This window comes from Anarrhichthys ocellatus, unplaced genomic scaffold, assembly GCF_004355925.1.
Source record: "Anarrhichthys ocellatus isolate YVR2014 unplaced genomic scaffold, GSC_Weel_1.0 scaffold30, whole genome shotgun sequence".
NCBI lineage: Eukaryota > Metazoa > Chordata > Actinopteri > Perciformes > Anarhichadidae > Anarrhichthys > Anarrhichthys ocellatus.
Genome location: NW_022280060.1, coordinates 1,458,911 through 1,474,651, shown reverse-complemented (window position 1 = coordinate 1,474,651; position 15,741 = coordinate 1,458,911). Strand labels below are relative to the sequence as shown.

The following is a 15,741-nucleotide window of genomic DNA, read 5'->3' as shown; positions in this document are numbered from 1 at the left end:
CTCACGTACACAGCCAGAATTAACTACGATAGTCAGTGTAACCATTAATTTATCCGTCAGCATCTCAACTGCGATTCCTGCCCACAACATCCCCTTGGTAGTGTTAACAACACAGATGGTGTTTACATGTACGCAAGTACATGTAGGACGAATACTAGCTTGTATTATCCTGTTAAGGTGTTATTCAGCAGAAGCTGTGTACAAGCCTCTCTTATTTTGGCTCATTTGATAGGGACAGAGCACATTAATGAACATCAGTATAAAAATACAAGATTACATCCTTTGTCCCGTAGTAACAAAAACAGAAACATTACAAGAGACAATATACAGATGCAAATATACAATACACAAGTAGAAACAAATAAATACATTATGCAACATGTGATGTTAAAAGTGATCACAGTTCTGGTTTGCCTTGAGCCATTGTTTGAGATGGATCTTAGAAGTAGAATATGTAGGGCACTCCCTTATTGCATCTTTTAGCACAGTTTGTCCAAATGTGGTGCATCTCACAGTCCCATCTAATGGTGGCCCTGGTGCCAATGCTGCTGTCAGCCCTTTAATTGATTAATTAAAGGAGGTGGGGCAAGCCCATTCAAAGCCTTACACATGAAAAAAAAGTATATTTTCATTCTTAAAGCTCAATAAATTATATTTTTTCAGAAACGTTAAATAATGGAATGAAGCTTTTTTTTAAAAATATTTATTAAAAACGTTAAGTTAACGTTAATTACTTTCTTTAAAAGTAATTATATTGATTTAAGTGCAGTTACATCTGTAAGTGACTAGTTCATAAATCAATACTCAAAATCATTGAGTGTAAAAACATCCTGGCATCTGTCAGAATTGGCCTGATTTGCATTAAAAACCTGTGGATAAAACTTTTCACATGACTTTTAAAAGTAAAGGCAGAGACCAATGTGACCACAAGATATTTGAACACATAATGTTCAAGAATATGTCACCTCTACTGGTTGTTTTGTAGACATCATCCACATCGGTTCTTTTAAATAATTCAATAAGAGACATGATTTAGTGAGCCAGTCCTGAACTTGGGTCATTGCAGATGTCAGAATTGAAGGCTTCTTGAATTGTTTTCAAAATACTGCATCATCAATCTTTCTGTCTTTACTTAAGTCAAAATGTGAGCTTGTCCTCGCCTTGCTTAAACCGTTATGTTCCATACACAGTGCATCATGTCACCCAATGATATCAGCGTAATAGCAGAATTTACAATATGCATGTATTAGGCAAAGCAAAGATACTTATAGCATTAATTGTATACACGTATTCACTGGGGTCCACACGAGTGAGATATGGAGGTTATAAAAGAGAAACTGTGGGAAATATGAACTGGAATTAACCTTCTTCCATCAACATTCCTGTCGCTGGTGTCCCAGAACCCCCTCAGATCAGACCAGACTCTCTCTGCATGCCTCTCAAATAACCTATGGCCCTGACTAGACTAAGCAATAAGACTGCATCAATATATGACACATGTGGAGGTCGTGTCCCTTGTTAAATGAGCCCAGCCAAGCTCTTTGTTGCCTCAATCCAGCTTCTCTCACATTGACACACCCAACACCACCCTGGGCAGATTGTGATGGTTGACGTATTGCTGGAGCCACCACAGAGGGAGACTGTGTTTTTGTTCTGAAGCTCATAGCACCTGGCCACACTTCAACAGTATCAGAGCTAAGGACATTAAGTTCATGTAGTTATGCTGGGAAGTTGGGAATTATAGCAAACTCAAGAGTTGTTTACGATTGAAAGCTACTCATGGTGGGCTTATACCAATACTTGTTAGACTTCATTGGCAGATATGTTGAACGGGTGTTTGTTATTAAAAGCCTGGTTCCAGGCATCTGAATCCCCGCCCACATTTTCCATTCATCCAGCGATTCAAATAATTAAAAAACAAATTAAGTGAAACAAAAAGGCCATTCAGTCTGTGTTTATCAGTAACTGGTTCGTATTTAGCTCCACGACTTCCTGTCTTTTGGACGTGGCTGCCAGGCTGCTCATTTGTTAGAGGTATGCCAGTGTGAGACACTCGCTCATCTCTCCAACATATCTCCTCTCTTACTCTCTTTTTCACTCTTTGTCTGTTTATACTTCCTTCTTTCTCTGAATCTCTGTTTCGATCTTTTCTCCTCTCTCTCTAACGCCCCACTGTCTTTCTCTCTCACACACATGCACCAAAGACAACTAATCGCTAGACAGCCCAGAGCAACATCTCTCTGGCAGAAGTACAGAGCACACCTGACCATGAATCCAACTATGAGGATTGCATGCACTCCAGGCTCCACATCCAGTTGATGGCTGGTAGATTATTTATTTATTTTTCTCTCAGCCTTTTGGACAAAGAAGCAGAGATTAAATGTATTCAAATGAATAGAAACAGGCTGTTATACATCTATATCTATATCTGTACCAATATGTATGTATGTGTATGTGTCATACGTTCATATCTCCAGGCCATGGTACACACTGACAATGCCTGGGTCATGCTTGGTGACTGGCAATGTGGTGAATATAAACCCACTGTGTGTGTATGTGCGAGTGTGGATGAGGATCAGAGGTATCCACAGTTTCTTACAGGAACCCGCCCTCTGACATATACCCAATACTGGGGAAAGTGACTCACATTGAATGCTGGGAAAAACTTACATTTAAAAAGCCGTTTCCTGTTGAAACAAGAGCTCGACTGGGTCTTTCTGGAAGTGGTCTTTGGCATCACAGCCGGCGCCAAGTTACGTCTCGCTTTTAATAAGATGTCGAACAGAAAAATGAAGAACAGTGTTTTAGCGATAGAAAGTGTGCCAGAAACATGCTGTAAAATGTGCTTTGAGCCAGAAAACTAATATATACGTATTTTTTATAGAATAGCTTGATGCTAGCCTGAGTCCTCTTTTTTTTTTATAGTTTTTGGGGTGTAACTAACATACTGTAGGATGCTTCATCTCTTAAATCAATAATATGCAGACACCAGTAATTATTAGAACCTTTATCCTTTTCCGCTTTGGCCTCTTCTCACAGACGACTATGTCTTTCTGTCCTTCTCTTAGATGTGGACGAGTGCCAGGCGGTGCCAGGTCTTTGTGCCGGAGGCAACTGCATCAACACTGTGGGATCCTATGAGTGTAAATGTCCCGCGGGCCACCGTCAGAGTGAAACAAGCCACAAATGTGAAGGTGAGTGGATTTAACACAAAGACACGTTTAATGATTAGAGAACAAACCTGCATAATGAGGACCGAGGGTATTAAAAAGGTGTTAGAAAATGGATCAGATTAGCGTCAGCCTGGTTAATAAAGAAACCATGAAGACTAGCGCTCTTTGATGCGATACCATTATTGTCTAAATTGAGTTAGGGGAAATATTATTAAGGTAGATAAAGCAGCGGTTTGTGAAGTGTGAATTGGGTCTAGAACACAGTTTTCACTAGAAAGAGGCAGTAGGCCGTGAAGTAAGTGTCCTTGAGCTAGACATTGATTTCCTGATGGCTTCATGGTTGCTGAACTGTAGCTGATACTCTAACGTCTTTATTGAGAATGACAAAGAGAAGTTCACTCTGTGAGAAGTTATAATCCTATATGTAGCCGTGAGTGCAGCTGTCTCACATGTCCCATAGGCCTAACTACATGTTGGCTTATTATTATCAAATAAGATAACGACTAATAACTAAAAAGATTTTTCATTTAATGATTGACAAAGCATCGCAAAATATATCAACTTTACTGTTACTAATGCAAAACAATCCAGTGGAACTTAAATTAGATTTTGTTGACTTGCTGGTGAGACAGTAATGAACTGCATGCACGTTATGATAACTTTGGGTTTGCTGGGTTCAGTTTAGCACTCTCTACGGGCGTTTAAAAAGTGACGACATGTTCAGAGTTTAAGAAGTCAGGATGTGTGCACATAAACACACACACACACACACACACACAGGGTGGATTCATATTACAATGTGTTGATTGGATGGAATTTAAACAATGCCCAGGCTAAACAGTCTGATAGTTAGCCAGGCAGGGGCTGTGTCTGTTGGACTGAAGCCGATGTGTTCTTAGTCTTTAGGGAGGATTACAGAAAGCTCTTAAACAGTTTCAGCCAGATGATATCTATTCTACTGAACAAGAAGGCTGAACTGGCGATCGCAGTGTGTCATTCTATGAATTATTAAATTATAAATTCTAGCTTTATTAACTTCTAGCATGACTGAGGGATGCACGAGATACAGAAAGAAAACTAGTGTCTCCAGTTCAGATTCATGGGAAGCAATTATCATCACACACCAAAAAGTGATTTATGTCACAGTGAATAATAGAGGAAACGGGGAGGATAACTTCATTAAATTCAGTCCCTGTTTCAGTTGTGGTGTTGGGTGAACACCATCAACGGTTCAGGACTTACAGTCAGGAGAAAATAAGATGCTGGGTGTGGATGTTGTAGCCACATTCCAGCACAGAGAGGGCTGAGCAGTTATACTACAAGGACGCTCTGAGAGGTTTCTTCTTTCCACCACTTTATGCACAGTGTGAGCTTCATTTTCCTCAGCAAAGGTGATCATGGTCAGAGCAAGACTAGAGCTGCAACTAATGATTGGTAGAACGTGTGCAATCTAAAAAAGAAAAAGAAAATGTGAAATATGTTCTTTGCAGTTTCCCATTCTAATGTTACCTGAGAAACAAAGAATACAACAACAACAACAAATGTAAGAAGAGAAAGAGTTCAGTGTTTGTAAAGCTCGTAAATACAGAAGAACAGTTGTGAGGTGTATCTGAAGTCATGGATACCCGTGTTTAGTGAAATCTTGGAAACAATCAGAACTGGTCTTTTGGGGGAGTTTTATTGAAATGTTCTTCTAGCTAATGCACAAACAAGCCTCACTTAGAGCTTTCACAGTGAAATTACTGAGGTTTTGGAGCAGTTAAGATAAAGTGCAGTTAAGATGTCATGGGCTTCTGATCGTTTCGGGCACAAAGCACCTAGTTTAACGGCCTGCTTTTAGTTCAGACTGTGCTGAACAGTCTCTCCTTTTTCCCCTCCACCTCCTCTTTCTGCTTTTTTTCTGCTTCTCCTTCCATTTTCCTTCCATAAATACGGTCATTTGGCTTAAAACCAGCTGTTGGTGCTGAACAAAGAAATACTTATGACATCTGGGAGACTTTCTCATTACAGACGCGGACCTCCCTCTGACTCATGGATTCTCACGCACTCGTGCTGTACAAACACACACACAAACAAACAGTTTGACACATCAGAGTTTAGATTAGATGACACAATGGAAACTCAAATCCAACAAATCCTTCGTTTTTTGGGGAATATATTATAGGTACGTACACACAGTTAAACATAGCAGACTTGATGACTCAGTTGTAGACGTTTATCCAGGTGACACACATTTCCCTCCAAACACACGGTCGGTCCCAGAGTGCTATGTCTGTGGGGAGTGTAATGTCTGGCGTGTTGTTGTTGCTGCTGACACAAGGTTTATTTGGCGGGGATTTTAACTGCCTCACCTAGACCTTCTGCCACTGCTGTCAGACAGGAGTCAGCAGGGGAAGAACAGCAGGCAACACACATAGATGTAAGCTACACACTCCTAGAAAGACAAACAATAACACACCCTTCACTTTTCCGACTAAACGCGCAGGTCAGACACACACACACACACACATTACCTCACACACTACGTCTGCTCTATTGCTGTAATTATGTCCCGCAGTGGTGCAGTAATTACGTATGCATATAAATAAGCGTAACACATCATAAAAACCCAATACCTTCTGGAACTCCACTTTGGGTTCCCCCCGTCATGGAGCAATGAGGCCCCCTCCCACTGAATAATACAGCTAAATGCCATCATAAAGGTGGGCCCTGCCAAGCACCGACCCGGGTACTCTCAGCCACCGTACACATTTATGAGTCTAACCATGGCATGTTTAAAAAAAAGTCAGCTTATTCACTGTAACCTTGGAAGCTTTGTTGCTTTTAATACGGCCATTTGTAGACTTGAAGCAATTGTAGATACCACAATTGCACATGTAATTAAGCCGAATGCTGAGTGGTAGTATACATATGTTTTGCCTTATAGCATAGCAGGTTTCCTTGCTATCCCTGCCCATGTATATTTGGTTTCTGTCCACATTTGGTGTCCTCATAAGACTGCTTCGTTGTCTTATCATGCTGTACATACAAGTTGTCAGTATAACAATCATTTATTATTGTCTTTATAGCTTCATCAATTTGTCTCTTATGCCCTTTCATAGAGCTGATACCTTTTTGTAAATATTTTACTTTGAGGAATAAAAGAAGCCAAACTTCCCAAATGTCACAAGCAGCAGACCAAAGCATTTGTCTGAATAAAACACAGTCTAAAATTGGCACAAAAGTATTGAAATTGGTAGAGTAAAGAAGTAAAGAAGACTACGAAGACATTCAATGCCAGGTTTCACTTATTTACTCTTTCCTACATACACATATCGGTCAAACTACTTGTAGAACGAGACTCTTGTGTTTGTTTTATATATAATTTGATTGGTTATCATATTGTGAGAGAGGTTAACCTGATACATAATACGTCAGAGCTATTTTAGCATCCTTCGTAGGAACCATTCGTTGCTTCTGTTCTTCATTCACTGAGCTTTACAGTTTGTGGCTCACAAGCTTGAGTTTTAGCCTGAACAGAACACACCAGAAGTATATCAATTCTACTTAAGTTGAATGCAGATCTATTTGATTTGCTTCATTATTCCTCAGGGAGAAATGGTTGCTCCAGGGCAATACAACTTGTACTGCAGCGTGCTACTGTATCTTTCCAAACAAAAACCTTTTGAACTTTGAAAAAAAAGTAGTTCTGAGCTGGCGTGAGGCGTACTTGACGGATGTGTCCCCTGATGTGATGTGTATTTTTGATGTAACTTATGTTTCAGACATTGATGAATGCAGCACCATCTCTGGTGTGTGTGATGGAGGAGAATGCACCAACACTGCCGGTAGCTACGTCTGCACCTGTCCACGAGGCTACATCTCCAGCACAGATGGCTCCAGATGTGTGGGTGAGTCTCACACACATCAATACACACACACACACACACACACACACACACACACGGACATACACATCAACAGATTTCCAACACTGAGCATTTCCTCACTCCCCGGCTAGCTAAAAGCTACACATCTGGCTACTAACTTCCCTCCCTCCATCACTGCTTCCTGTGTGTGGAGTCCTGATGAGTCAAGCTGGCCTGTGGTCACCAAGTGCAGACAAACACACTTGCACGCACTATTTGGCCTTGACAGCATTAGTCTACTCTAATGTTATTGCCCCTTATTCACACACACACACACACACACACACTCATGCCCATACAGTGCATACTTAACTGACATGTCCCATGAAACATGACCAGGTGTTGATGTATTCCTGCAATCCTCACCAATCATGGCAGCCACAGTGAAACACAACCAGGTGTTAATACAGTATTTCAAGATTTCACCCCAAAACTGACAGCTCAGGGTCTGTCTGTTTCACCCTATCTGCATCACGGGCTCAGCTCAGCTCTCCTCCAATAAATCCTGTAGCAAACCAAAACCTCTTGATTGTTTCCTCACAGTTATTTTCTAGTTTTCATGCAACCTGTCCTCCATCACCTGTGGAGCTTTTCTGTTGTTTTTAATTTTTTTAATTTTTAGAAACTGTTTAAGAGGAAATTGGTCGAAAAATACCAAGAAGACTAATGGCCAGAGTCTCACATGTGCCCACACATGAACATAAACAGAAAACAGTGTAGGGCTGACCTCACAGGTACTATGTGATTGTTTACCTTCAATGTAACAGGTATAGGGTGTATATATAAAGGAAAAAGAGGAAACAAATATCAATCAAATTGGTAATGGGAGAGATAACAGTCAATATATGGAAGAAGGAGAAGAAAAAGAGGATGAATAGGTGATGGAAGATGGGTTGTGTTTTCCTCAACAAACAGGTGAAGCGTTGGAAAGAGGAGTGAAAGATAGTGTGAGAAGGATCATTGCAAATATGGCACTAACTGGCAGCCTGGTGTGCCTGTGCCTGTATCAATGTGTTTGTATCAGGGAAAGTGGTGCTCCAATCAACCAATCCCAAAAGTTCTCCATCTGTCATCCGTTATGCGTGACCAAATTTGTTTTGATCCTCTTTCCACTGTTATCCCCTTTTTTCCTCCTTTGTCCTGAAGAGATATGTTGCTCTCTCTCTCTCTCTACAGATGTTTCTCTCAGCTAACGGTTGAGTGATTTACTGTAGAAAGTCTCTGTTTACTCTTCAACTGTGCATGTCTCCATCTCTGTAAGGGTATTTTCTCTTGTTCCGTCTCCTCTGGCTGTTGTGTTTTTTTAGTTGTTTTTTTAACTCCTAATCGCCAAAACTTAAGCGTTCTCGCGCTCTCATCCTCCTTATCTATCTAACTGTTTCCTCTGGACCTTTCTTTTCCATCCATCATCTGACATCTAGATCCTGCACCTTGTTTCCTTCAGTTGTGGTTTTCAGCTGCTCTATCGCAGCCTGCTGAAGGGAGAGAGAGAAAAAAAGGGAGAGCAAATAAAACAGGTGCCAGACACAACCTTAATATATCCTTCCTCCGTCTCTGTCCCGCATCCAAAATCGACAAGACTAGATTGGTAGGAGACAGAGGTAGAGATAAGTAAACCCAAACAAAACAAAACTAGACCGGGCCAAACCACTGATCACACTTAAATAACAAACCTGGGCCTAGAAACTCAGCTGGTTTCCTTCTAACGTGACTGACACATTTTGACGCAGATTCCCTTACTGTCTGATCTCTTCACCTTTTTTGTGGTCAGAGCATACAGTGAATTAAAGAGAGTAAATTGTTTTTATAAGGCTGATCTCTCGCCCCCATGCTTTTAGAAGCAGGATGTATATAGCTCTGGTCCTGGAGGCCATGCGATGTGGCTATTTCCCTGTGTTTTGTGGGATGTACTGCACCATGGTAAAGTAAGCCAGCGGGGAGCTGTTGGGGGCTGGGACAGTAATCAGAGCCCAATGCCCTGTCACACGGTGGACCTGACCAGTCAGTCAGTCTGTAAAAACACCTCATCAAATGAAAGCATATGCTGGTGTAGTGGAGCAACACTAGCGGGCAAACTAAGGTCTGGATCCAATTTAAGTCATCATCCTCATGAGCAACTCCCCCCCCACCCCTTCTCCTCACCCCCAACCGGCCTCCAGCTCCGTCATTCCTACGGTATTTTTTTTTCAGATTGCGTTTGTGTGTATTTGTGTACATTGATGTGTGTATGTACATATTTTGTACAAGCGTATGTGTGCGTATTTCTGCATGTTTTGTGTACGTGACCGTGGATATGTATGGGAATGTGTGTGTGTGTGTGTGTGTGTGTGTGTGTGTGTGTAATTGTGTAAATGTGTGTGTACTGTACAATATGTGCTCCCAGACACAGTGCCTCATGTTCTATCTAATTGCCAAGAATTGCTCCACATGGAACTGATTAATTCCAGACTGGCTCATTAGTGTGTTAATCGACTTGTGCCCCTCCCTCCACTCCCCCCCTTCATTCTGCTTTTCCCCTTTTTTCTGTAGATACACTTTTAATTCTCTTTCACACATGCTGCTCACTTTCTAAAATATGCATTCTCTCCCTCTCACTCTGCCTTTTCCCCTTCCCTGGTATTTTCCTTAAATACCCAGAAACCTCCGGTCATCCTCCTCTCCATTTACTCCTTACACACAATCTTTGAACCCCGGCCCCCTGTCCCGCTCCATTGACCCTGACCTGGAAAACTGGAACAAATAAGACCCCCTTTTGGAGGTCCTTCTGATGCTTGCAGTTATTTGAGACCCCATGCAATCTTTCCCACTGCCAGCCCATAAAGAAGCTTCCTCCCCAGCCACCAAGGAAAGGCCAGGCCAGCCCTCTGACTAACACAACTGCTAATTTAAGAGCAGCGATTACCTGTAACCTTTCCCCACATAAAAAGCTGTGTCAGTATTGGTACTGGGGCTTAATTTGTGACATGAAATCCCTGCATTTAAAGAATGATTTACAGCAGGCTGAAAAGCGGTGTTTCATTTTATTCAGGTAAAAACTTAGCAAAATGTTCAATTCGAAGATTTTTTATCTACTTTAAAATGTTGAATTATAATACATTACCTGTTAGATGTTCTATTTCATCTAACGACTATATGACACTGCTGTTTGTAAGTTTAAACACTTTTAGACACATATTTTGTGTTATATATAGTACTTTTTCCTAAAAACGTCACAAACAGTTTTCAACGAAGTACCAAAATATTGTTAACTCATAGAGAAAATATATTATGTTTTTTTCCAGGTCTGCATATTAATTTGATCCTTCATATGTCCATACAGTAGAAAGCTTACATCTTAAATGATGATATGCCGAAAACACATGAGCCATATGTATTTTTTTAAATTTGACTTCAGCTCTGATGGCTTCGAGCTTAAACGTATGTTGCTGCCTGCTCAATCGTCTAATTCTGTTAATCCATCTCTTCTTCCTTCAGATCAGCGCGTGGGCACCTGTTTCTCTGCTCTGGCTAACGGCCGCTGTGCTGCGGAGCTGAACGGTCAGTACACCAAGATGCAGTGTTGCTGTGACACAGGACGTTGCTGGGCTTTGGGACAGATCCCTGAGATGTGCCCCGTCAGGGGGTCTGGTGAGTACACATGAAAACAAGATACACAGAACAGAGGATACACGTTTCATATGCTAGCTGTTCCCAAAGAAAGTGACGGATATGTGCTTTGAATCCAACCATCACCTTCTTCCACTGCCGATGAAAAACTGGCAGTCTCCACTATAGATTGTCCATGACTTGGCATGAGCATAGGCGGTCAATAAAGCCATGACAGTGAAAACGTTTCACAAGCCAAATTAGTTTAACAGTGATGTTAAACTAGACAACACAGACGCCGAGAGCGCTTTGAGTTTGAGTGTGTGTGTGACAGCGAGGGCACATCATCCCCTCAAAAATGATGAGCATGATGTCATCAGCACAAACTAAACAAAAAAGATGGGAAAGATTTGTGTGAAGGTAATGACCCATCATCTCCTCAGTCAAGCTTAAACAAAACGTTTTTACGTGATTAAAAACTGATCTGCTACAGAATGTTCTGCTGCTTTCTCTGGCACCGCCAAAATTAGATGTGTGTGTGTTTGATTTAGTGTGACTGTAGACTGAACAACATAAAAATATACAGTACTGTGCATGTATACTGCGCACACATAGACATACAAACATATGACTACACAAGTACGTAAATAAAGTACCTGCAGTGTATACATACATGTATTCATAAATACAAACATACACTTTAACAATACACTAGACCTACATTAACTGCATGCCAAGCAGAGTAGAGTTGATTATTAAGAATGCACATTTTTCTCTTATTACTTGGTCAGGCCTTGCTCCAGTCAAAGCATATTTGAAACCAGTAGAACAGTTAGATAGTCAACTTATTAAGAAATCTTCAGCAAAAGAACATCAAAATGTACAGCAAATGCAATGGCCTTTGTATAATCTGCAATTCCAGGAAACATTGAGTACATTTCAAATGTGTTACACTGTGAGACTTTGAGTGATCCAAAGAACTTTCCTTGGTTGGCATAACTTGAGAGCCTATGAATATGTTCCTCCTCAGCTTCACCTGGCCGGAAACAAATTAAACGTATCCTACAGTAGAATGCATAGACCGACTTCTTCCCTGTGATCCTGGTGTCCCTTGTAGATGAGTTCAGGCGTCTGTGCATTGTGGGGGTTCCCCAAGTACACGGACTCCCTCACGTCTACCCCAATGGACACTTCCCCAACACCAACGGCAACGGGTACAACTATGGATACAAGTTCCCCAGTGCACCAAATGGTAATGGTAACGGTGGCATCGGTGGCATCGGTGGCAACGGCGGAGTAGGCTTTAATGGGAACGGTGGGAGCTTTGGAGGTAACGGAGGAGGTCATATAGGTAAGTCACTCTGTGGATTTCCATAAACCTGTACTAGATCAAAGGGCTCATTTCTCAGTACGAAAAATGTATTTCTGTGTTGCATTTTTGTTTTGTTAATGTGTCTGTCGTGTATTCTCAGGCTCGGTTTCTGTGAACGACACCATTGACATGTGCAGACATTTCACCAACCTGTGTCTCAACGGTCGCTGCATTCCCACACCCACGAGCTACCGATGCGAATGCAACATGGGCTACAAACAGGATGTTCGTGGCGAGTGTATCGGTAAGATACATGCTCTACGCTGTATAAGTGCACAATGCAATGTATGCAGTCAGTTCTCAATAACCTACCAGAGCCATATAGGCAGACACAGTGACTATATGTGACACTAGAGCAAGACCAAACCAATTCCATGCACTGCACTGCCATCTACAGCCGATTTAAGGAACTTAATACAAGTGTAGGTGCAGGTGAAATCTGCTAAAATGTGAATATTGTTTTCTCTCCCCAGATGTGGATGAGTGCGTCAGTAATCCATGTAGAAATGGAGACTGTGCCAACACACCTGGAGGGTACCACTGCAAGTGCCATGAGGGCTACAGCGGAACCCCCACCAAACAAGCATGCAATGGTTTGTCTCACTGTGCTGTCAAGCTATATTAGTGTTTCCCAATGTCTCTTTAATATATATTTTGGACATATGTATCACTGTAGTATGTTTATGACTAGTGGTTAAGATATAATACACTAAGCCACATCCTTCCTCCCTCTTCCCCCTCTCTTTAGATATTGATGAGTGCATTATGAATGGTGTGATGTGTCGCAACGGCCGCTGTGTCAACACAGAGGGAAGCTTTCAGTGTATTTGCAATGCTGGCTTCGAGGTCACTGCTGATGGAAAGAACTGCATTGGTAAGGAGACAACACAGGTTGACCTTCACACGAACTCTCACTTTTTACACACTTGACCTGACTTTGTCCTCCTGTTTCCCTCCAGATCACGACGAGTGCGCCACCACCAACATGTGTCACAATGGCATGTGTATCAATGAAGATGGCAGCTTCAAGTGTATCTGCAAGCCCGGCTTTGCTTTAGCACCTAACGGACGCTACTGCACCGGTATGAATTATTTATTAATACAAACACAGACCTCAAGTCTTGGGCCAAACAGCCTGCTGTGTAGACAGATGTGGTGTTCTTTGAAATCCTTCAGATCCCTTTTTAAACCAATTCGTGAACACTTATGTCTGACTCTTTGAATCAATCCAGAAAGTCCACAAATAGATAGATGGATGAAGGTGTGAGTCTCTTTTGAGTAGAACGTATCAAGAGTAGCTGCCAGTCTATTGAAGTCACACCGTAACACCAACAGCACAGTATCCCAAATACAACACGTATCAATCTAGTTATTGCTAACTCTCCATGACCTGATTCCTCATCAAGCTCTCTGTGCTTGTTTTTTACAACTGCATGTTGCATGTTTCCGTATTTTAGACAGAGCAGAGTTGTACTAATAGGACTATTTAATTGCTTAATTTAGTTGCTCACAAATTAGCTATGAGATTAGTGAAAATGTTTTCCTAAAAAAACAGTGACTTGCATAATCCAAGATGGCCGAATTTTAATTTTATAGACAATTCCTTGTAGTTACTATTTGTTAAGTATCCAGAATGATAAAATAAATCACCAATAGATTTATTTTTAAAGGAAACTCATGTCCTTTGCATATTTAGTGGTGATTTCTCCTTCAGTTTTCTTATAGATTTAGCCCATTCTGTACACACCTTAGCTCATAAACTGAAGCCGACATGTGATGGATACATTATGTGCTCTCTCTCTCCATCAGACATCGATGAGTGTCTAACTCCTGGCATTTGTATGAACGGACGCTGCATCAACTCTGAGGGCAACTTCCGCTGTGAGTGCCCTCCAGGCCTGGCTATCGATGTAGATGGGAGAGTGTGTGTGGACACGCACATGAGGACCACTTGCTACGGCGCCATAAAGATGGGCACATGTTCGCGGCCGTTCCCTGGTGCAGTGACCAAGTCTGAGTGTTGCTGTGCCAATGCTGAACATGGCTTTGGAGAGCCTTGCCAACCATGCCCCTCAAGAAACTCAGGTACAATCTTTCATTTGCTTCATACTGTTCATTTCCATTCTCAAAAAATTTGGTTCGTTTTGTAAAACAAAAAAGAGAAAAATGCAATCCGGCTCATCTGATGTTTCTTTCAGCTGAGTTCCAGGCTGTTTGCAGCAGTGGTATTGGCATTACAGCTGATGGCAGAGGTGAGTATATTGTTCATGAGTGTGAATGTTCCGACGGTGCTGTTTAGAAACACTCTAATCAGTACTAATCTACATATTGTCCTCTCTTAGACATCAATGAGTGTGCCCTGGACCCAGACATCTGTCAGAACGGCATATGTGAGAACCTGAGAGGAAGCTACCGCTGCATCTGTAATATCGGTTACGAGTCTGACACCAGTGGCAAAAACTGTGTTGGTGAGTCAGAGTGGAGAAGATTTTTTTTATGAAATAAAACTATGTACTATTCTCTTTATAGAGGCCACTGTGGCCACAAGTTATACAGGTAATTACTGTTAAGACACAGCAGCACAAGGAAAGAAGAGGACAATACTGTAGATTTTGAATGATAGCCCTTCAATTAGAAATGTCTTAAAACTTCTATCTAAGTCCTCTATTTTCAAACCATTGCCTTCTCCTGCCTCCCTTCAGATATCAATGAGTGCCTCGTGAACCGTCTGCTTTGTGACAACGGCCTCTGCAGAAACACTCCCGGCTCCTACACCTGCTCCTGTCCTAAAGGATATGTCTTCAAACCCAACTCAGAGACCTGCGAAGGTGAGCTCTCACACGGACACCTTCTGTCTGACTCACAAACACACTCAAGTGTCAGTACGAGGTGACATTATTACCAGATGTGTTGCATTTAGTTTCCAGTAAACATGTCCCTCATGGAAAAAAGTCACACACACTGTTTGTACCTGCCAAATGAGGATAATGATCCATTTGAATCGGCCTCTCAGCCTCGACCTCAAGTGTGTGTTTGCACATGTTTCAGACATCAACGAATGCGATTCCAGCCCGTGCATCAATGGAGCGTGTCGCAACGTGGCCGGGTCCTTCAACTGCGAGTGCACCCACGGCAGCAAGCTGGACTCCACCAACACCATCTGCGTGGGTAAGACATCCGTCCTCCCAAGTGCCCGACGCACATTACAGCAGCACGGCAGGGTCCCAGAAACTGCTTAAGATAATTATAACACACTGAGAATGTCAACCGGAAATAATTGGTGCTGGAGTCTTTCTGTAATCTTTCTAATCGAGGTTTACTCTCCCCTTTTGTAAACAAAACACTGAGGCTGTTCAGGTCTCCAGGAGCCATCCATATACATTATCATCCTCAGATGTTGGGCAAAATGGCACACACGTAATTTATTAGAAAAATGCTTGTATGCATGGCCTTGGTTCGCATGGAGATTGCTTTGCTTCACAGAGATCCGCCGCAGACTCAAAATGACATCTCTGCTGAGGTTAAATATTCCACTTGTTTGGAGGTTGTGTACTTTTGGGAAATCATTCTGAGAAAGCTACATGCAAATACAGAATACAGATGTTTTTGGAAGGGAGAATGAGTCATTAAATAAATACACTAATGCATATTGTATGAGCTGGCTCCGTCAAAGATCTACAAATTCCTCTGGTTTGGTTCATTT

The 15,741-nt window shown here is 41.8% G+C and overlaps 1 protein-coding gene across 1 annotated transcript in view; it reads left to right on the top strand.

Moving 5' to 3' along the window:
* fbn3 (fibrillin 3) overlaps nt 1-15,741 on the top strand; it is a 60,526-nt gene that overhangs the window by 26,455 nt on the left and 18,330 nt on the right. The window contains exons 8-20 of the mRNA XM_031864162.1: nt 3,069-3,194; nt 6,938-7,063; nt 10,556-10,708; nt 11,784-12,017; nt 12,139-12,282; nt 12,512-12,631; nt 12,787-12,912; nt 12,998-13,120; nt 13,848-14,123; nt 14,237-14,290; nt 14,381-14,506; nt 14,741-14,866; nt 15,087-15,206. Coding sequence (XP_031720022.1) covers nt 3,069-3,194; nt 6,938-7,063; nt 10,556-10,708; nt 11,784-12,017; nt 12,139-12,282; nt 12,512-12,631; nt 12,787-12,912; nt 12,998-13,120; nt 13,848-14,123; nt 14,237-14,290; nt 14,381-14,506; nt 14,741-14,866; nt 15,087-15,206 — 1,854 coding nt within the window. The remainder of the gene's footprint in view (nt 1-3,068; nt 3,195-6,937; nt 7,064-10,555; nt 10,709-11,783; nt 12,018-12,138; nt 12,283-12,511; nt 12,632-12,786; nt 12,913-12,997; nt 13,121-13,847; nt 14,124-14,236; nt 14,291-14,380; nt 14,507-14,740; nt 14,867-15,086; nt 15,207-15,741) is intronic.